The 20,594-nt window shown below is 41.9% G+C and overlaps 2 protein-coding genes across 3 annotated transcripts; one reads left to right on the top strand and one right to left on the bottom strand.

Moving 5' to 3' along the window:
• The first annotated feature begins 302 nt into the window (after positions 1 to 302).
• On the top strand, positions 303 to 11,277 carry tpcn1 (two pore segment channel 1). Of its 2 annotated transcripts, XM_084552451.1 has the most exons (26): positions 303 to 1,082; positions 3,445 to 3,578; positions 3,912 to 4,088; positions 4,184 to 4,297; positions 4,523 to 4,653; positions 5,369 to 5,457; positions 5,575 to 5,609; positions 5,756 to 5,814; positions 6,017 to 6,116; positions 6,270 to 6,386; positions 6,490 to 6,614; positions 6,695 to 6,743; positions 6,845 to 6,908; positions 6,998 to 7,042; positions 7,137 to 7,193; positions 8,141 to 8,194; positions 8,293 to 8,365; positions 8,554 to 8,661; positions 8,775 to 8,936; positions 9,094 to 9,209; positions 9,301 to 9,347; positions 9,436 to 9,504; positions 9,605 to 9,701; positions 10,231 to 10,370; positions 10,458 to 10,538; positions 10,627 to 11,277. In XM_084552451.1, the coding sequence occupies exons 1-26, from the start codon at positions 992 to 994 to the stop codon at positions 10,768 to 10,770; spliced, it is 2,478 nt and encodes an 825-aa protein (XP_084408577.1). In that variant the 5' UTR covers positions 303 to 991; the 3' UTR covers positions 10,771 to 11,277. The 2 variants fall into 2 exon arrangements, with proteins under 2 accessions (XP_084408577.1, XP_084408578.1); XM_084552452.1 differs by lacking the exons at positions 10,458 to 10,538; positions 10,627 to 11,277 and having other exon boundaries at positions 9,605 to 9,763; positions 10,231 to 10,327.
• Positions 11,278 to 11,427: 150 nt separating this feature from the next.
• On the bottom strand, positions 11,428 to 20,568 carry slc8b1 (solute carrier family 8 member B1). Its single transcript, XM_084552453.1, has 15 exons — positions 19,916 to 20,568; positions 17,308 to 17,460; positions 16,799 to 16,851; positions 16,428 to 16,485; positions 16,216 to 16,321; positions 15,965 to 16,132; positions 14,112 to 14,225; positions 13,966 to 14,031; positions 13,730 to 13,860; positions 13,512 to 13,653; positions 13,275 to 13,396; positions 12,461 to 12,614; positions 12,279 to 12,359; positions 12,121 to 12,185; positions 11,428 to 12,027 (listed from the first exon to the last, which is right to left on the bottom strand). Exons 1-15 carry the CDS (start codon positions 20,039 to 20,041, stop codon positions 11,839 to 11,841), a joined length of 1,728 nt encoding a protein of 575 aa, XP_084408579.1. The 5' UTR covers positions 20,042 to 20,568; the 3' UTR covers positions 11,428 to 11,838.
• Positions 20,569 to 20,594: the final 26 nt, after the last annotated feature.

Genomic DNA, 20,594 nt, shown 5'->3' on the forward strand with positions numbered 1-20,594 from the left:
TTGATAAAAGTCTTAATTATATATCTATACATTGGTTTTGTGTACAAGATGAAAATGATTGTCTCACCTTGTGCTAATTTAGATGTAAATAATACTCTATAATGTGCTAGCTAAGCTACATACCTGTTGACTCGCCACAAGTTTTCGTTTTCGGTTGCTAAGATACCAACGCGGTGGTTGACAAGGAATCAATTCGTCTTTGCAGCCGTTGTGGAAAATACGTTATTACATGGATCAGATGTTTTTATTGTACAAGAAAATTAATTATTAAATAAACGAATAAATTAAATAACGTAGTATCTAGCTTTAAACTGACATACTATCTTAGACCCGTCTACTTTTATTTTGAAAATATGCCAACTGGCATTCGTACCAGCCTGCCGTGAACTGCGTCGGTGTCGTGAAAGTGTTTTGCTGTAGCTACACTACACTGTCTATGAGCTACACCTATTCGTAGAGCTTCTGTTGCATCTTTGGTGTCAGGTGATGTTGTTTTTGTCAAGACTGGGCTAGGTGTAAATTTTCTGTGCTCGGTTATCGGTTCACACGCGCAACATTCGTTGTCTAGCCGAAGCCTGGTGTGCAGTGATGATGCGACGATGTACACAAACGGACGCTGTCAGCTTAGCCTGAGTGACAGTGAAGCGGTGACAGATGTCATCTGTGACGGGACAAAGACCAACAAACCGTGTCCTTGTCCGCTACTCAAAACTTGAAAGGCGCTAATTCCTAAACCGAATATTTTTACTGGAGGCTTTTTTAACTCGAAACCAGCTATTGCCTCGGCACAACGCAGAAAGCTAACAACTAAATAATTGTTAGCTAACAACTAAATAACCCTGGCGTTAGCCTTGAGTGCCCAAGATGAGCAGTCGTCTCGTGGTTTGCTCGACAATCCCTCCGGTTGTTTAGCTAATTTAGCAGCTTAGGTCAACGCCAAATAAAGGCTGGAATTAAAGAGCAGGTTGCAGCCTGTGTAGTGTCTGCTGGTATGGAGACTGACGACGATGTGCCTCTCATCTTAACCTGGGACGAAGCAAACAGCGGTCTGCTCAGCGAGGAGACAGAGAGAGGAGACGAGAGTAAGTCCCAGCTATCACATACCCATCCTCCTATGTAGGAGAGTTACCGAAACTACATTTAGGCCATTGACGGTGGAAACTGGTCTGCTGTTGATTCTATACAAATAAATAAACACCTTACAAAATATACTTTACAAAACCGAAGCAGTCTAATCTAATGTTCAGTTTGGAGGCTGTGCTGTAGTGATCGATGCGTCTCATTTTTAAAAACAGGTTGGACAAAACTACTAGGTTAAACACAACACCAACTACAGTCACCTAACTACAATTTTACTTCCGGAAAGGTGATGTGTACCAAATTAAGTTTAAAAAATATTGTTGTTTTTCCTTTATGCTACATTTTCTACAGAAGGAAAGATGTTTTAACTTTCCTTGAGCCTAAAGTTATTTTTTGACAGGCTATCCTGACCTGTGTGGCGATCACATTTGACTCCATTGTTTTCTTCTTCAGAACACTGTTTTTGCATAAGTGATGCATAGTGTACAGTGTTCGTCTACTTACCACGGTTGCACTGGTGCCGTCAGAAGCTGTTTAATGTTGCACGCATGCTGCATGTCCGGGCCGAGCTGCTCTAATGGTGAACACAGACTGTCCACCAGGCTCTGGGATCACGTGTGTGTGTGTGCAGTATGTATGGGCATCCATGCATCCACTCAACATAGTAACCCTGCTGCTTTTGTTTTCCTAACATATAAGCTACAAAATGACCCATCTGAGGAACTGCTGGCTCAGCAGACCGTGTGGCCCTCAGCCCCTCCCTGGTGCTCATGGGCAGCATGTGTGTGTTGTGTGAATGTCTGCAGCCTGCGTGTAAGTGTTCCTGTGAGCTTACTGAATCATTTTCTCTGGCGCTGGGGTGGACAGGAAGAGTCTTTTTTTTTCTTTTCTCTGGATATCTGGGAGTGGTACAAGTGGGACGTTTCGTGCTGTCCTTGCTGATTGCTGTTGGAGCCTTCTGGTGGAAAAAGAGGGAGTTTTAACTTTGACACTGAGGAGGAAGGCTGTGTTGTGTCACCGGAGAAACAAGTCACATGCTTGGATAGAAGTGTGGAGTTAACTGCTGGTGGTCAGGATCCTTCAGACGACCACAAAACTAGATTGTATTTTTTTTTCTGGGAGAAACTGTCATGACTGCCGAGTCTGTTTGTGTTTCTGTGAGCCTGACCTCGCAGTGTTATTGACTGGGAGCTCCAAACAGGTTATTGTTCTCAAACAAATGACGGGTTGGAATGGCTCACAGCAGACACGGGGTGTACTCCTGTCAGGATAACAGGCAGGCTGTGGCTGAGCTGAAGTTTGATCTTTACACTTAAGCTCAATCTGCTGCTGTCATGGTCGACAGGAAACATCTGAGACTGCATTTCTGAGAGTTGAATGGCCTACACTACGTTTAAATCCAAATAGCGGTGCCTGGAGGAGCAGAAACATGTGATGTACAGTGTGTGGGAAGAGCACCCGGATAGATTCACATTGGAGTAAAATATGCAGCTGCATGAAGAGACTGCTTTAGAGATCATGCTTGGATCTGTGAATGCACTTCACGGGAGAATACTGAGTTTGTCTGGATTTTAGCTGTACTTTTGAGCTCATTTAAAACATTTTGTCATTTAGAAGACAGATATTTATATTTATAGATGTCTTCCTCATCTTTTGAAATTAGTTGCGATCTGTCTTTTAATGCAAGATTAATCCCTCTTGTGGTTTGTCTGTTTTGTATCAGTATCCTGTCTGTGGCAGGAAGGAGACCTAGCAGACAATGGCCTCAAAGTTCAAACTCTGCTGCTAAAAATAATTTTAGTGCGCAATTACATTTTACTGTGTGTCAATATCGCTTATCCAGGTGACTGTACTAAAAAAAAGGGGGAAAAAAGCAACAAGTTGTCAAAGATCTTCCTCAGCATTGTTGATAGGTTGAGTCCTTTTGAACTCCGATTGATATCACCCGGACTCCACTCGTGACTCTGTTTTCCGGTGTGTGCATCAGTCCTGAGTGGAATGTACGGCCATCTGTATCTCCAGATGTGGGTGGATGTTGGAACAAGACCAGCGTACTGCGAATGACACACACTTGCACGATTTCAAGGACCTTAATACATTCACAGAGCTGCGGCACATAGACTGATCAATGGAGTGCATATGTGGACAGACAGCTGATTTGCACGAAGATCACTACCGTAACGAGTGTCCAGAAGTGCTCTCCTCTTATGCCTCACAGTTAGACCTAGGCTGCATTGGTACGCACACGTGTACTGTTTGTGTGTGTGTGTGTATATATGAACCTAACTTGAGTTCCAGCTTCTTATACATTTCTCCATAAATGAGGGCCGTATCAACTCACTGACACTTGGCATTTTCTTCCAGATGGAGGAGGCAATTATGACATAGTGAACAATGCTGTGGTCTCGACACCTGGGCCACAAAACTACAGAACCCAAAATGTGTCGTTGCGACAAAGCTGGGAGATGAACTACCAAGAGGCAGCCATCTACCTGCAGGTATTCACAAGCGGTGGATTGTGATGATTGTTACTATAGTTACTGTGCACACATGTCCACATGGTTTTATTATAGCCTGTACACTGTGTGACTTGTCTCATGGGCTGTATTCACATCCTGAACTGCTCCAGGAAGTCACAAGTGTCTGTTAATACATAACAAAGTACAAGGTAAACTTTGGAGGCACAAATATAGAATAGAGTTTCCATATCAAGGGAAGGGCATGTGGAACTTCCCGCCATTCCTGTAATTAGTTTGTAACTATACATGTTTATCTTGTGTGACTGCACAGATATGTGGCTTTTAATTCTACCTTTTGAATTTGACATACAGGAAGGAGAGAACAACGATAAGTTCTTCACTCACCCTCGAAACCCAAAGGCCCTGGCAGCCTACCTGTTTGCCCACAACCACCTGTTCTACATGATGGAGTTGGTGACAGGCCTGCTGCTCATGATGCTGTCGCTGTGCGAAGCTCCCGCCGTACCCTCACTGCGGCTGGATGTCTACGTGAGTGAACAGACACGCACAAAGACACTCACGCAAATGCAGCCGCATGCAGCCAGTGTCCTTTAGAAGCTCCTCTGTGTCTGACACCTCTGCAGGTCCATGCCACGTTGGAGCTGCTGGCTCTGGTTATGGTTGCGTTCGAGCTATGCATGAAACTCCGCTGGTTAGGCTTCCACACCTTCATACGCCACAAGAGGACCATGGTGAAGGTAACTGATCCAATTGGGCACTTTCTGATCGCTTAAGTTTACAGTAACCATGGAGAAGTTCTGTTTTGTGTGGTTTTGCTCTACAGAGAGATCAGGTCCAGAAACTTTGGCCTGCTACTTTGAATTCTTGCTAACACATGGTCTGCATACCTCATGTCAAAGTTTAGGATTCAGCTTTTGTGATGTTGTTCATGTTTTACATTTTTCACGTCTCTTTTCGTACAGACATGTGTCTTGCTGCTGCAGTTTGTGGAGGCTATAGTGGTTCTGATCAGACAAACGTCTCACGTGCGTGTGACCAGAGCGCTCAGACCCATATTCCTGGTGGACTGTAGATACTGTGGAGCTGTGCGCAGGTACATCATGACCTAAATAAACACACACAGACTCCCAAAGTCAATATGATGTATATTTACTTTAAAATACACAGTATATATGGGCACATATGTGCGGTGTTCTGACAGGTTGTAGCCACTACAACATTATTGATTGTTCATAGTTCTGTATTTAATTTCTTTTTACGTATGACTGGCTATAGCCTTTTGATTTTTTGAGGGATCAAATATTCATTCTGTTAGAATAAATTTGCTTTCACCTTATCCACGTATCAAAATCTTGTTTTACTGAAACATGACATACTATCCAGGCTAGTCCTCTTCAATTAAACCTAATAAATCACCAGGAGTGACCATGTTTGATAAGCAATGAACTGTACACAGAGGCTAAACTTACCTTTTGACACTCTTATTATTAAATGATCGAGGTGCATAGCCACATGTACAGCTTTTGGTCTATTTCTCAAATAAAATGTATTAATTGCAATCAGATAAAGAGGCCTTAGCGCTCATTAAGCCACTGTCCTGTTTTGTGGCTGACCATTCAACACACAACAAGAATGTACATAACGCGATGTAACTCCGACTTCTAATTCCTATTAGCGCACACTTTTACTTGATAGGTTAATTATTCAGAGTTGAAATCTTAAGGAGGCAAAGTATTAATTTTGCCGCATAAAATGATGTGTTGTGTAAAACGCAGTCGTCGCTGACTTTGTTTCTTTCATCTAATCAGAAACTTAAGACAGATCTTCCAGTCCCTTCCACCTTTCATTGACATCCTCCTGCTGCTGCTTTTCTTCATGGTTATATTTGCTATCTTGGGTAAGAATGTGTATTAATTTAACGCATATAAATGTTGCTGCTTCTTTCTTGCACTCTTCTACTGAAAATCTTGTTTTTGCCATGATGTGTGTTTGATTTGGCTTTTGTTTCCTCCAGGGTTCTGCCTCTTCTCTCCAAACACCGTTGACCCGGTATGTTGAGTCTTCAGTCTGCATGACAATAGTTTGCTTGAGTTGTGTATGTTTTCTGTCTTGGGTGGTTCTTCGCGTCGGGCCATCTGTTTGTGCGTTGGTGTCTGGTCAGATTTCCTGACTTAAACCCTATCCTTTCACTACAGTACTTCAACACTCTGGAGAACAGCCTCGTCAGCCTCTTTGTCCTGCTGACCACAGCAAAGTAAGCACAGCAGCACATGTAGCACTTTTTTTGCGATCTTTAGACGCATGGCATGCAAGCGGTGGTTCCTCCTTTGAAAGCTCGTCATAAACGCTTTTGCCCCACCACATCTGTTTAAGCTACTGCCACAGTTTCTCTCTTCTGTCGCGTGACTGCTTTACCTCACACTTCTCTTTATCTCTTTTTTTTTTTTTTTTTTTAGTTTCCCCGATGTGATGATGCCAGCGTATTCCAAGAACCGCTGGTCCTGTGTTTTCTTCATTGTTTACCTCTCCATAGAGCTCTACTTCATCATGAACCTGGTACAAATCGCTCTGTTTTCACCACTTCCTAAATGTCTAGAATGATTCATGGTCACGACACGAGCAAATGTTAATTTAACTTCATTTTAATTTAAGCAGTATTATCCTTGAGACTTCCAGGTAGCATCTGTAATCTTCTCTGTCCCCCTCCAGCTCCTGGCAGTGGTGTTCGATACATTTAATGATGTCGAGAAGATGAAGTTTAAATCTCTTTTGCTTCACAAACGCTCTGCTATTGACCATGCCTTTCAGCTGTTAGTTAGTCGGCAGGTAAGTCTGGTGCTTATTTTATACATTTCTAGGAGCCACGCTGAGGTATTTATAACCGCTGCTATTCTTAAATGTGACAGTGCTGCTATTGTTTTGTGCCCAGAGACCGATGGGTGTGTCGCTGAAACAGTTCGATGGTCTGATGCGTTTTTACAGACCACGGATGTCTGCAAGAGACCGCTTCCTCACATATAAAGCTCTTAACACATCAGGGGCTCCTATGCTGAGGTAACTGTCTGAAACGCTCTGTCACATGCGTTGTGAGTTTTTCATGTTTTGTCATTTAATGGCGGTCTGCTGTCTTGCAGCCTGGAGGACTTTTACAAGTTCTACGAGGTCACTGGTCTTAAATGGAAGGTAATTAGCCTTACACTGGTACTGTGCATTGATAATTCACTCCACCATTCTAAGTCCCTCTGGCTGACTGTAACATACATTTGCTGTAAATGTGTGTTAAGGCGCGACGCAGTGGAGAACATTGGTTTGATGACCTTCCACACACGGCCTTCCTCATTTTCAAAGGCAAGTTCTCTATTTGTCATCTTTTATTACGCACTTGACATTTGTGTCTCAGTTCCTGATTGCCACTGCTTTCTTCCTTTCTTTAATAGGCATCAACATACTTGTGAAGTCAAAGGCCTTCCAGTATGTTATGTGTAAGTGTAATCATTTACATTCTCCCAGCTGCCCTTGGATAGAGTTAGAAAAGAATGACATCAAAGACCCTTTAATGTCTTCTTGTTACTGCAGATGTGGTGGTGGCCATCAATGGTGTGTGGATCCTGGTGGAGACGTACACGCTCAATAGTAAGATTTAAGAGAATCTTAAGAGAACTCAAGCTCATACAATTAGGTCCTGGTTATTTTAGCTGTCTATCAAAACATTTACACTTATCTAATGGATATGTGCTTAAGGTCCAAACATTATTTTTACATGCAGTCACCTTTTTCAAGGAATAAAGTGGACTGGACTCAAAAGTGGTTTTATGTACTTTTATTATTCCTACAACAGTTACGCAGGTTAACTATAAATAAATCTCAAGAATGGAAAGGTCATAAATTTACTTTTTCCTGAAAATGCATCTTAAAATACCAGTTCAGTTCTGCTACAGTATTTTTTTAAAACTAAGATCAACCTATACCAGAAATGCTGGAAGAAAAACGCTTGGGGAAGACTCATGATCCAAAGCAAACAACATCATCTGTAAAACAGGGGAGGCAGTGTGTTGCATGGGTATGCATGGCTTCCAGGCACTGTTTATTGATGATGTGACAGAAGAGGGACGCAGCCACGTGATTCCTGAAGCCTTTGGCGATATACTGTCTGCAGATTGAGACAAATGAATCAAACGATGATCGGCTGGCGCTTCACACCGCAAATGATCAGTAACCCAAAACATACTCCGAAAGCAACCCAGGAGGGTTCGAAGGTTCAGAAGTGGAATATTCTGCAATGGCCAAATCATTCACCTGATCTTAATCTATTTGAGCAGAATTTCACTTAAGACAAAACAGGCACAAAATAACTGAAGACATGAGGGGAAACCCTTTCTTTGGTCATGTGCATTGTTGTAATTCCTACACCCTTACTCAGATTTGTAAGTGAATACCTTCAAATTAGAGATAGGACTATTTATTATACTGTAATTTCAGTTTTGGTATACAGCTAAAATAACAATAATGATCTCACTGTCAAAACATTCTTATATGGACCGAACTGTACGACTTCTGTCTTCCTCTTCCTCCTCTTGCAGGTGGATTTTCCTGGTCCAGATTTGTTCCCTGGAGCTACATCGTTTTCCTGACCAGTAAGTAAACTGTGCACTGTTTCTAGAGGGTGTCAAAGATTAATTAAAGTTGTTTACACCCATTTACACTAATGCTAACTCTGCCCTTCTGTTTTTAGTTTATGGTGTTGAGGTGTTATTGAAAATATCAGGTTTGGGGCCAATGGCTTATTTCAGCTCTGGGTGGAATCTGTGAGTATTATTATCATGTTTTAAAGTAAAATTTAAATTATTGCTTAATCCAAAACTTTAGACTCAGACAGATTTACAGTGAGAACTTTATTGACCACAAATTCATAGATCAGTGTTTTACTGTGACATACAGATGTTATTTGTTTTTATATTTTTAGTGGTAATCCTTGCTGTGCTCATCTGTCCAGGTTTGACTTCTCTGTGACGGTGTTTGCCTTCCTGGGCCTGATCGCTCTCGCCTTTGATATGGAGCCGTTTTACTTCATTGTAGTTCTCAGACCATTTCAGCTGCTCCGGTGCGCTTTCCTTTCTACTGTTAACAACAGACCATACATCTACACAAGACTCTGTTTATATTATGCATTGTGTTTTATGTTCAAACTTGTCTACCTGTCATTTTTTTTTACAGGCTGTTTAAGATAAAGCAGAGATATCGCAATGTGTTGGACACCATGTTTGAGCTCTTTCCCAGGATGGCAAGTCTGGGGTTGACATTAATTATCTTCTACTATTCGTTTGCCATTGTGGGAATGGAGTTCTTTGCAGATGTGATTTATCCCAACTGCTGCAAGTGAGTCCTCATCAATAGAAATGTATTTATCACGATCATATATATTGGCTCATTTAGCTATAGAAATATTATACTAGTCTTCTGCAGTCTCCTACACCTTGAAACATAATTCTACTACTATTAAACTACTTTTCATTCCATTGATTTACTTTTGAAGCTCCAGCACAGTGGCGGACTCCTACAGACTGATCAACAACACAGTCGGCAACAAAACCGTGTTGGAGGAAGGCTACTACTATCTCAATAACTTCAACAACATCCTCAGCAGCTTCGGTAATTCCTTGCATCCATTAATTTCTTTATTTTGTTCTCTAACTGTGTTAATCTGCCAGATTTATAACATATGTGGGCATTTTATTTCCAGTGACCCTGTTTGAACTGACTGTAGTCAACAACTGGTACATCACCATGGTAAGCCATTTTATCTGTGGTTGCTCGTCTGTCACCACCCTGCAGTCTCATCACTGACCAGTGGGTGTCGCTGTTTGTTCTCTCATAGGAAGGAGTCACGTCTATGACAACTCACTGGAGCCGCCTGTACTTCATGACTTTCTACATAGTTACTATGGTGAGGCCTTGTATGCTTAAGTGTTCATGGTCTGTTCACGATTCAGAAGATTCATTGTGTTTGTTGCATGTGTGTGACGTTTCGCCTGTGCCCTCCCCAGGTGGTGATGACGATCATTGTGGCGTTCATTCTTGATGCGTTTGTGTTCCGCATGAACTACAGCCGCAAGAATCGGGAGCCGGTGGATAACCCAGAGGGTGGGTCCCAGTGTGTGTCTGTGAATTAATGTGTGCTTGTTGCATTCGGGCAACATTTGCAGGTATTCAACAAAAACTTTATTTCCAATATGCACAGATAATTGTGGGATAAAAGATAAAATTTCATGTTTGATTAGTATTTACATCGATCAGGCGTAACATTATGACCACTGACTGAAGTAAATAACACTGATCATCTTGTGACAATTCAATGTTCTGCTGGGAAACGTTTGGACCTGGCATTCATGTGGATGTTGCATAGACACGTACCACCCACCTAGACCTAGAACAACTAAAAAAACAGCACAAGGTGTTGACCTGGCCTCCAAATGCCCTAGATCCCAAATACTGGAACAAGCCTGACCCTCCCCTCAACTTATAGGACCCAAAGGCCCCCGTAACACAAGGGAGGCACAAGGGAGACCTACACAATATTAGGAAGGTGCTGATAATGTTATGCCTGATCAGTATAGTTGCCACTGCTCTCATCTAGTATTCAGGACTAATTTAATGTGTGTGTTGGTTCTAGATGAGAATGGAATAGTATTTGAAGTAGAGGTGGGTCGTGATGAAGCTCTGACCACTCTTGAGCTTTACAAACAGACGTGTCCTGGACTGTCTTACCTCAGCTCTCTACAGGGCGTCTTACAAGCTATGGACAGGAGTGGGGTAAGAACACAAGTGCTACCTAAACTCTTTATCTTCTCTCTTCTAAATCACACTAACTAGCTTTCTCTCCTTTTCTGTTGTGCACAGCACTCGTCTCTGGTCTACCTAGGTCGCAGGTCTAGGACAAAGAGTGACCTCAGTATGAAAATGTACGAGGAGGAGATACAGGTGAGACACTGACGAAGTAATCCTGAATATCATGACAGCAGCTGGACTGCTGTGATTTCTTCACCTTATCCATGTCTGGTTTCTCCAGGAGTGGTATGCAGAATATTCAAGGGAAATCCTGCCTCAGTCAGACCAAAGCCCGGAGCGAGATCTGAACAGTCCCGTCTCTGACCCGTCTCCCTTACCAGAGCCTCAGCTCAACTCACAGACTGGACCGTACAGCATTAACTAATGCACAGCTTGCGAGCGATACATGCACATCGTCATCTCAGCCTTCGTGAATTCACAGAAACCCCATCACTCCAAATCTCCAGCTTCCCCACACTTACCGTTTGCCACAGCGGGAAAACTAGTTCGGGGCCTTTTGGACTGATGTGAGAGTGAGATGAGTTTAATGGTGACTCCTTCCTGGAGTCGTTGCTCCAGACATGAAGACAGCAGCACCAGTCTGGTGCTAAGATGGGAGTGCTGCCTTTTTTGGCCTTTTGAAAGACTGCAGCAAATGTCACCCGGGAGCCTGAACAGTATGTTGTGTACGTATACTGCTGTAGGCCTTTAGTGCCCTTTGTAAATCATGTAGTACTTAAACCTGATGCCTTAGTTAAATGGCTCATCTGATCAGTATTAACACAGACACTACTTCAACTAAGACCAAAAGTATAAACAATTACACTCCTTATAGCCCAACCCAACAAATTAATGTGTACAGTTTCTCCTAACTAATGTCTCAGCAGATTATTTTATATTACTTCTCATTCTGTAATGTATTTTAATTCTATATTAAGGGATTTTAATAAACTGTTTAAACTGTCAAGTGCACTGATGAGTTGTTGCTGCTACAACCTATTGGACAAGTGAAGAAAGACTAGCATGCAAGCTTTAAAAAAAATACCAAACCAAAATTATTTAATTTCCCCAAAGTAGCTTTGTACAAGGTCATTAACATTTCAATTTACAGTATCTTGATTCACAGTGTTTTAAATGACAGATTTCAACCATCTGTAATGTCTGTTATTACTCTTAAGTGCCGTCGCAGATCCCGTACAAATAAGAAGCTGAATAAAGGCACAGTGTGTTTAGTTGCAGCTCTCCCTGAGCAGTCTTGGCTTTTCTTTAGTTTGGTTTGGTTTTACTGGCTAACCACATGATGTGGTTAGCAGGCAAGTGCAACAGAGCATACTGTTGATTCTTGTATAAATAGTGCATTAATATCATGCGTAGAAGAGGGTGTCTTTGTCTTTTTCCAGTGTGACATTCGTCATTGCGGGGCAACATGTCCTCTTTGAGACTGGCCACAGGTCTATAGGTGAATCTTGCCAAACTCTGTGAGAAGTGCGATGAGGAGGAAGATGGCGTAGAAGATGAGGAGAAAGATCCCGTAGATCCGACCCAAGTGGAAGCGGCAGAGTGGAACGGTGACAAAGGAGAGGACCAAAGACAAACCCAGAGCTCCTGCAAGAATCCACGTCAACAGACCCTCTGACTCAAACTGAGGAGGAAAAAGAGACAAAGACGTGATATCTTTATAGTGTCCATTATGTTTTCAACTGAGACTTCTGTATTCCTTTGAGGAGAAGCTTACCTGCACGTTAGATTTTGTGTTAACCATCTGCACCACGCAGCCCAAACCTACCCCAAATAACATATCTGAAAGAAGTAGTCAAGGATGCAATCATTACAAAACTCTTATGCGTGTCCATGAATTGTATTTTTATGCTCATACAGATTCAGTAAGGATACTAAAAATGATGCCTCCAAAGCAGGCAGATATAGCCATCCGTGGGTAACCCTGCCGGGCAATGGTGATGTCAGAGAAACAGTCTGAAAAAGAGAGATGCATACAGATCATATTACATATATATGTGCAGCTATATATTTGATTAGGTTTTGTAAAAGCATGGAATTAGATTCTCAAGTTTCACCTCCTATGCTGTTGCCCCAGGCCAAAAGAGTCAGGCCCAGCACAGTGTTGCTGAGACTCAGCACCACCCCGAGCATGTGCAGGAGACTGACCACTTCAGAGGCCGCCGCGCTTATCAGCACAGCGCTCACCACAAAGCCCAAAAGAGCAAAGAGCTGAGGAGAGGAAAACGAGACAAAGTTAGAGTCACAGATTTAAATGCAACAAAACATAATTCATCATCGCAACACGAATAATACCCTTCAAATTAAATTGTTTCAGAGAGGTGATTCTAATTATGAATGAATGAATGCATACGAGCCCTACCTGAAAATTAAAACATTTCAACAACTGGATATATATCACTGTGATTTATTTTATTTTTTTTAAATAGACATTCACGGTGCTGATTTTGGTGGTTGTCTGACTTTTCTGATGGCACCATCATCACATGGTCAAATTTTTTAGTTTGGCAATTGTTTTTCCAAGATTTTCCAACCAAGTACCTTTTTTCTCCTCCCCTCTCCTCTTGTTTTTCTTCCCCTTTTCCTCCCCCCACTATTGCAATTTCCCCATTGCGGGACTAATAAAGGTTTTCTTATTCTTAAAACTAATGATGTATTCATCAACTTCAGTTTTGTGTTTAGTGTACCTAACATATATACCTAAACATTGTACCTGTAGCATGTGTTAAACTCGAAGCATCCCTGTGCCTCAGTGGAGCTGATAGCATGAATCGTTTAGAGAAAATGAAATAATTACAGCCTTTGGTACAATGATGTAATGCTCACAAAGATCTGAATGTCCTGTACATTTTGGACGTCATCAGCACTTACTGGATGATATTTGGGAGGACAATCATTGGTTGTTGTGCAGAAGACAATAGCAGACAGAAAAAGTCCCAGCAGAAGAATCAGAAGCCAGAGAGGAAACTGCCCTTGAATCATGTAATCTCCATCTAGACGTTAGTTAAGAAAAAAAAAAAAAGAACAGCAGTAATTTAACCACACGTTTCGTCTGAATATGGCCACAGTGCGTCACGCTGCCTTTACCATGAAAGGTGGCACACTTACACACTCCAGACTGGAAGACGAGCACACACACCAACGGAGCAGTGATTAGATGGATGCAGTTCAGTGGGCGTCTCCAGTTCTTGTCCTCTTTGTCGGGGTCAACTATGGGGATGCAGAGCAGCAGCAGCACCTCTAGAGGTGTCTGTGGGCGGAGGACAAAAGTTTTAAGTGATTTCCTTGAGCTTCGACTTTGAACCATCAACAAAGTTCACACGCACCTTGATTACTTTAAGCACTCTCCATCTTATTGGTTTCCTCCTCCACTTCCTGCTGTCCACAGGATTCAAAGAGCTCAGCAGGATGTGGCTCGTGGACTCGGAGTAAGGCAGAAGTGGCCTGTACTCTGACTCTGCAACATAAACACACACGTGCATGTTATGGTCCTGATCATGCAGAAAAGTCCTGTTGTATATTAACTTTTATACTGTTTCCTATAAGGGTGCTGCATTCCTACCATATTCCTGCTGGATGGCCCCAGCTGTAAAGTCGTCATCTGAAGAGTCAGACGACAGTAAATTCTCTGCAAAGAAAACAATCGTCACCGTGTAAATTATTTAATTTTTATTTATTTTTGTCTTTATATGAGTTTGTGTATCTAACCTGGAATATGTGTCACATTCTGGATGGTTGTGTTTGATGAATATTTTTGCCGGTTGTAGATGATTGCACTGATGATAACAGTCAGTACGTACACCACATAGAGGCCCAGGTACCCTAGAAAAGTTGAAATGAAGACTTTGGAGTAAAACTGCTCTTGAGACTTAAAGTGACATCCGGTCTAAAGTATATGTAAAACATTTATTCATCCTCTGGAGTCCACACTGACTGGTCAATTTCTTCTGTCTTTCACGCGTTTACTTTGTCTTGGTTTAGCACCATATCAACTTCCTTAAACCGACAACTATGAGTCTGACTTTTCATTTAACATTTTCATTTAAAATACAACTTTAGAATTTATACACAGCATAAAAATGTTTAAAAATATGAATAACACAAAAATTTTGACACATAAAATGATTTCTTTCAAACTTGTTTTTGTGCACGTTTTAAGAAAAGTTGGCATGGCTATAAACCATTAAAATACTGATAATTCAATGTAAAAAATCTTTACAGACATCATGATGTCTGTCTCTATTGGGGGTGGGACTCTTAATCTAATTAGAGGCTCTGTAATTAATTAATCTCGATTAATCACATTTTAATAGCATAACAATATTTGCCCCAAAAAGCAATTTTTTTTTTTAACTTAAATGGATTTTAGTGGACGACTGAATCAAATAATAGACACAGACAATATTGTAAACTCAAGCTCTTTTAATGTCTGGAAAAATGCATTTAATAGCATTTCAATTCAAAACAGTAGAAAAACAAAGAAAAATATCCCTGAAAAGTATTGAGTTTAAATGGCACTGACAAAAGTTCTGCGTTGTTTGGAATGCAAACTGCAATTAAATGCGTTATTTTTTTTTAACACGCAATCGTAATTAACAAGTTAAAGTCCCACCACTAGTCTCTATACATGATGTAAAAATGAAGTTCTTGCTGGAGAAAAAAAAAAAAAAAAAAAAAAAAAAACATGCTCAGATTTCAAAACAGTTTCATACTTTCACACAGCAGTGACACTATGGCTGGGTGAGTCTTTGAACAACATTGTTTTTTGGGCAGAAAATGCTTTCAGCAGTAGACTGCCCCTGTCTACAAGAGAGTATTTAGTTTGCCACGCTACAAAATCCTTTATAGTTGTATTGCTTTTATTTTAAGTTTTTATTCTTTTATTTTTATTGAAGTTAAATAGCTCTTTTAGCAGGATGAGCAAGTTCCTGGATCTTTGCCAGACACTAACATAACTTCCTTGACTCACAGACTAAGAGAAGTCTGTAGACAAATTTTGAAATTGACAGCTGACTGGGTTATAAACAAGTCAGAGGCAGAAGTAATAAAGTGTTGACAGATTTGAACAAAATGGCTCTCATGAGGCCGTTAGAGAAATCTGTTCAAGAGTGCAAATAATACACTCAAATGACGCCCCACTGTGCATCTGTGTTATTATTTGGTTGTGCGCGTCAATTTTTTATAAATCACTAATGTTGTGGGGATATTTTGTTGTTATCGAGCCCTTTAGACTCAGCCCCACAACCTTTTGGGGGTTAAAACCTGTTAAGACTTGGCTTTAGGGTAAAGGTTACGTTATGGTTCGGGTGAGGGGCAAGGGAATGCATGATCATGTCAATGCAAGGTCCTCACCAAACATGAATGTCAGTACGTGCGTGTGTGTGAGTGTGTTCTTGCACAGCTATCTTTCCGAGGACCAGTTCCATGAATTTCACACCATCAAAGTGAGGACATTTGGCAAATTGAGGACATTCTGGCCGGTCTTCACTTCTTTACAAGGCTGTCTGTTTGAGGGTTAAGACTCAGTTTTACCGCAAAGGCGCGTGTGTGTGTGTGTGTACCTAGTGTTTCTCCCAGAGTTGTAGTTCCTCTGTAGAGCATAAGAAAAGTCCAAAACACTGCAACCATGTAGAAGATGACGTCACGTAGGAATGGCCGGGAGGCTACAGCAAAAGGTTTGACCAACGCCACGCTGCCCGCAACTACTGTAGTAACAAATATACCGGCTCCTGAGGGGACAAACAGATGTTCACGTGTTAAGGCTAATTCCCTTTATCTATTTTGTCGTGAGAAGGAGAGAGTCCAAGCCTACCAAATAAAGCTCCGACAGCCATCCCCGCAGTGTGTGGGTGGGAGAACGCAGCCATGGCGCTGAAGATGTCAGGAGCTCCATTACCAAGAGCCAGAAACGTCACGCCCTCAGCACGGACTGCAGTTAAGGAAACTAGCAAGAAAGTCTAACCAGTCAAAAAAAGAAGTTGCAAACTCGGAAGCAAAAGAGTAGAAGATGGTGTGAAAGGATACGGCCACGTTGTGGGTGAGGTGTAGACTGGAGGAGATGGCCGACAGGTTGGGACAGAAACTGGGGACAAAACAAATACAAATGATTGTATGAGTCGAAATAAACACATCTTTGTTAATCTATACTTCTGCATCTTTATGATTCAGTTACAGTAGCGCAACTAAAAAAAGGTCAGGGTGAAAGTAGAAATACGGAACAAACTGAGCTTCCTTTGAGGAAATCCCACAACTCAAAGTGAACTAACCAACTCTGCAGTCACGTGACTCTCCCTCATGTGACTATTAAGCACTGAGGACGTGAATCTGTTCATACCCTGCACGTGCGTTATTTCACTTTCCATAGGTATGGGCACATTAAGGGGAGAGACACTTACAACTTAGACGCAGTAAGTCCAAGGATGACAAACAAAAAGACAAGCCATATAATCTGTGGAGAAGCAGAAGAAAGTAAAGTCACGCAGACTGTTGTAATGACACACATTCAGTGCTGCTCAGATAAATGCTCTGTGAACTAGGATTAGGTTGAATGCATTCAGTTTACTACACTTGTCTTATTGCTCCTAATCTGCAGTAGAGGGCATTCATCTGAGAGACACTTTTCTTTGCAGAATTAAAAGTCAGACTGTTTTTGCAGTACAACAATATGATTAGTGGTATTTTAGATGAGACAGTTAAACAATACTGCAAAGAGGAGGAATCAAAAAACGCTTACACATAAAAAAAAAAAAACATCCAGTATTTAGCAAACAGTGAGTGTGTCATATCAGTATTCCCCAGTTCTCCCACAGTAAAGTCAACTTCCTCCTAAGGTCATCTGGTAGTCTGCTAAGATGCAGAGTTTCGTGCCACTTCATGACCACTGTCCCGACACACAAACACTTACACAGAGCGTGATGGTGAGAGGAGTGAGGTTGGGAGGCAGCAAACAAAAGGCCAAGTCCAGGTAGTTGATGAAGCCATCCTCCATGCTGCAGTCTGGTGTGTTCTTCACAAACGCGCAGCGGTCGGCAGTACTGAGGTTCATCACGTGGTCACACTGGACACACAAACACCAGCTCTCTATTTACTCATGTTAAACCTGTAAATGGCTCAACATGTTGATACAGACATTAGAGTTCAACGCATGCCACGAACTACATGTGACAGCTCTCAAATATTTTTAACAGAAGCCAACAGGAACATCAACCAGTTCTCAGAAGCGTGAAACCACAATGCTGCATTTTTAACACAGTATTAATGATATGCAGCGTGCATGATATCAAGTAGATAAACCGAGAAACAAACGTCACCACAATGTTTTACACAACCTCAATACTGATTTAATGCCATCCTGCTCATTCATTTGCAGCATTTGCCTAATCCATGCAGCCCAATACACCAACTACACTGAACAAAAATATAAACGCAACACTTTTGTTTTTGCTCCCATTTTTCATGAGATGAACTCAAAGACCTAAAACATTTTCTATATACACAAAATAACCATTTCTCTCAAATATTGTTCACAAATCTGTCTAAATCTGTGATAGTGAGCACTTCTCTTTTACCGAAATAATCCATCCCACCTCACAGGTGTGGCATATCAGGATGCCGAGTAGACACCATGATTATTGCACAGGTGTGCCTTAGGCTGGCCACAATAAAAGGCCACTCTAAAAATGTTCAGTTTTATCACACAGCACAATGCCACAGATGTTGCAAGTTTTGAGGGAGCGTGCAATTGGCATGCTGACAGCAATAATGTCCACCAGAGCTGTTGCCTGTGAATTGAATGTTCATTTCTCTACCATAAGCCGTCTCAGAGAATTTGGCAGTACATCCAACCGGCCTCACAACCGCAGACCACTTGTAACCACACCAGCCCAGGACCCAGCATGTTCACCTCCAAGATCGTCTGAGACCAGCCACTCGGACAGCTGCTGCAACAATCGGTTTGCATAACCAAAGAATTTCTGCACAAACTGTCAGAAACCGTCTCAGGGAAGCTCATCTGCATGTTCGTCGTCCTCATCGGTGTCTGGACCTGACTCCAGTTTATCGTCGTAACCAACTTGAGTGGGCAAATGGTCACATTCGATGGCGTCTGGCACATTGGAGAGGTGTTCTCTTCACGGATGAATCCTGGTTTTCACTGTTCAGGGCAGATGGCAGACAGCGTGTGTGGCGTTGTGTGGGTGAGCGGTTTTCTGATGTCAATGTTGTGGATCGAGTGGCCCGTGGTGGCGGTGGGGTTATGGTATGGGCAGGCGTATGTTATGGCCGACAAATACAGGTGCATTTTATTGATGGCATTACGAATGCACAGAGATACCGTGACGAGATTCTGAGCCCCATCATTGTGCCATTCATCCACGACCAACACCTCATGTTGCAGCATGATAATGCACGGCCCCATGTTGCAAGGATCTGTACACAATTCCTGGAAGCTGAAAACATCCCAGTTCTTGCATGGCTAGCATACTCACCGGACATGTCACCCATTGAGCATGTTTGGACCCATTGAGCATGTTTGGGATGCTCTGGATCGGCGTATGCAGCAGCGTGCTCCAGTTCCTGCCAATATCCAGCAACTTCGCACAGCCATTGAAGAGGAGTGGACCAACATTCCACAGGCCACAATCAACAACCTGATCAACTCTATGCGAAGGAGATGTGTTGCACTGCGTGAGGCAAATGGTGGTCACACCAGATACTGATTGGTTTCCAGACCCCCCCCCCCCCCCCCAATAAAACAAAACTGCATGTTTCAGAGTGGCACACCTCTGCAATAATCATGGTGTCTACTCAGCATCTTGATATGCCACACCTGTGAGGTGAGATGGATTATCTCGGCAAAGGAGAAGTGCTCACTATCACAGATTTGTGAATAATATTTGGGAGAAATGGTCATTTTGTGTGTGTATATAGAAAATGTTTTAGATCTCTGAGTTCATCTCATGAAAAATGGGAGCAAAAACAAAAGTGTTGCATTTATATTTTTGTTCAGTGTATAATCTCAGCAATAAACATACTCCTGAAAAAAAGGCTGTTATAAACTTTTTAAATGCGGAATATGCATAAATATACCCTCAGCTCTGCAGCATAAGGAAAAGTTTGAGTGCAAACACATTGTAGTTCAGGAAATTACCACAAACAATGAACCTGGGACTGTTTGAGGCAGCAGGACAAGTCTTGCTGAGTTCTGGTAAATTGTAATTGTATTTATTTATATTTTATTATGGATACTGGATTTATTATCTACAAATTGCACTAATATGAATAACTTTTAGGCAGATGAGTCACTTTTAACTATATTTTTCAGTCAATACACTGCTCTCCAATATCCTAACAATATTGTAAATCCAGATGCATTTGTCCTGATCGGGCTGAACACATCCAACTTCACTCAGGCTTGTGACAGCTGGAAAAATCTGCTGACAACTTTCCGGCCAAACATTAACACCCAGGGACACAAACACCTGACAACCCACCTCGTTCACAGTCTCACCCACCTCATCGTTTTCAGACATCACGTCCATCAGTGTGGTGTTTGAGGACCCTCCGGTTAATCCGACACCAGAGGTGACCTGCTGGTGACACAGCACCAGCAGAAGCGACAGGACAAAATTAAGAAACATGATTCCGATTATCCTGGAGCCGAGTCCATGTTTCTACTGGTGGTGGTGGTGGTGGTGCGTAAACGGGACTGTGGTCAGTTTAGTCCTTTAATCCGGAGCCGAACGTTTAAAGCAAAGAGCAAAACGAATCTCAACAAATACGCGTCGTTGTTGTTGTCCCAGAGAAAGCTTTTATCATAATCTGTCTCTAACCGTGTACACAGTATGTGTGCTCTGATTCATATCCGCGTACACTGTGTACACCTTCTCCTGAAACTCCACCTCCTGTTTTTCCAGCTGTATGCGTTCAGGGACTCCTCGGAAACTCAGCACTGCTAATGACGAATCAACAAATCGGACCTTGAAATACCTGAAAGCAGTAGTAGCATTGAAGTTGAAATGCCCCCTGACAATGAAATAAATAAAAGACATAATCCTGCATTTAAATGTTACTAATTTAATGTGTTATATAATCAGGATTAGAGCGCAATGCAAAAAATAAGTAGGAAAATACAATCTTGTGCCATTTTTGTGGCCATTTTTTGATACTACATATACACTAATATATAGACTA

Source organism: Chelon labrosus (assembly GCF_963514085.1).
Source record: "Chelon labrosus genome assembly, chromosome: 9".
In the NCBI taxonomy this organism is placed as follows: Eukaryota; Metazoa; Chordata; class Actinopteri; order Mugiliformes; family Mugilidae; genus Chelon; species Chelon labrosus.

What these genes read in the sequence shown, in the direction of transcription:
- tpcn1 (XM_084552451.1), top strand. Translation starts at nt 992, where the DNA reads ATGGAGACTGACGACGATGTGCCTCTCATCTTAACCTGGGACGAAGCA. An exon ending in GGAGACGTACACGCTCAATA is followed by an intron (nt 7,194 to 8,140) that starts GTAAGATTTAAG and finishes CTCCTCTTGCAG; the next exon opens with GTGGATTTTCCTGGTCCAGA. An exon ending in ACAACTGGTACATCACCATG is followed by an intron (nt 9,348 to 9,435) that starts GTAAGCCATTTT and finishes GTTCTCTCATAG; the next exon opens with GAAGGAGTCACGTCTATGAC.
- slc8b1 (XM_084552453.1), bottom strand. Translation starts at nt 20,041, where the DNA reads ATGTTTCTTAATTTTGTCCTGTCGCTTCTGCTGGTGCTGTGTCACCAG. An exon ending in GTCCTCCCAAATATCATCCA is followed by an intron (nt 12,615 to 13,274) that starts GTAAGTGCTGAT and finishes TCCTCTCCTCAG; the next exon opens with CTCTTTGCTCTTTTGGGCTT. An exon ending in CTGGGGCAACAGCATAGGAG is followed by an intron (nt 12,360 to 12,460) that starts GTGAAACTTGAG and finishes TCTCTTTTTCAG; the next exon opens with ACTGTTTCTCTGACATCACC.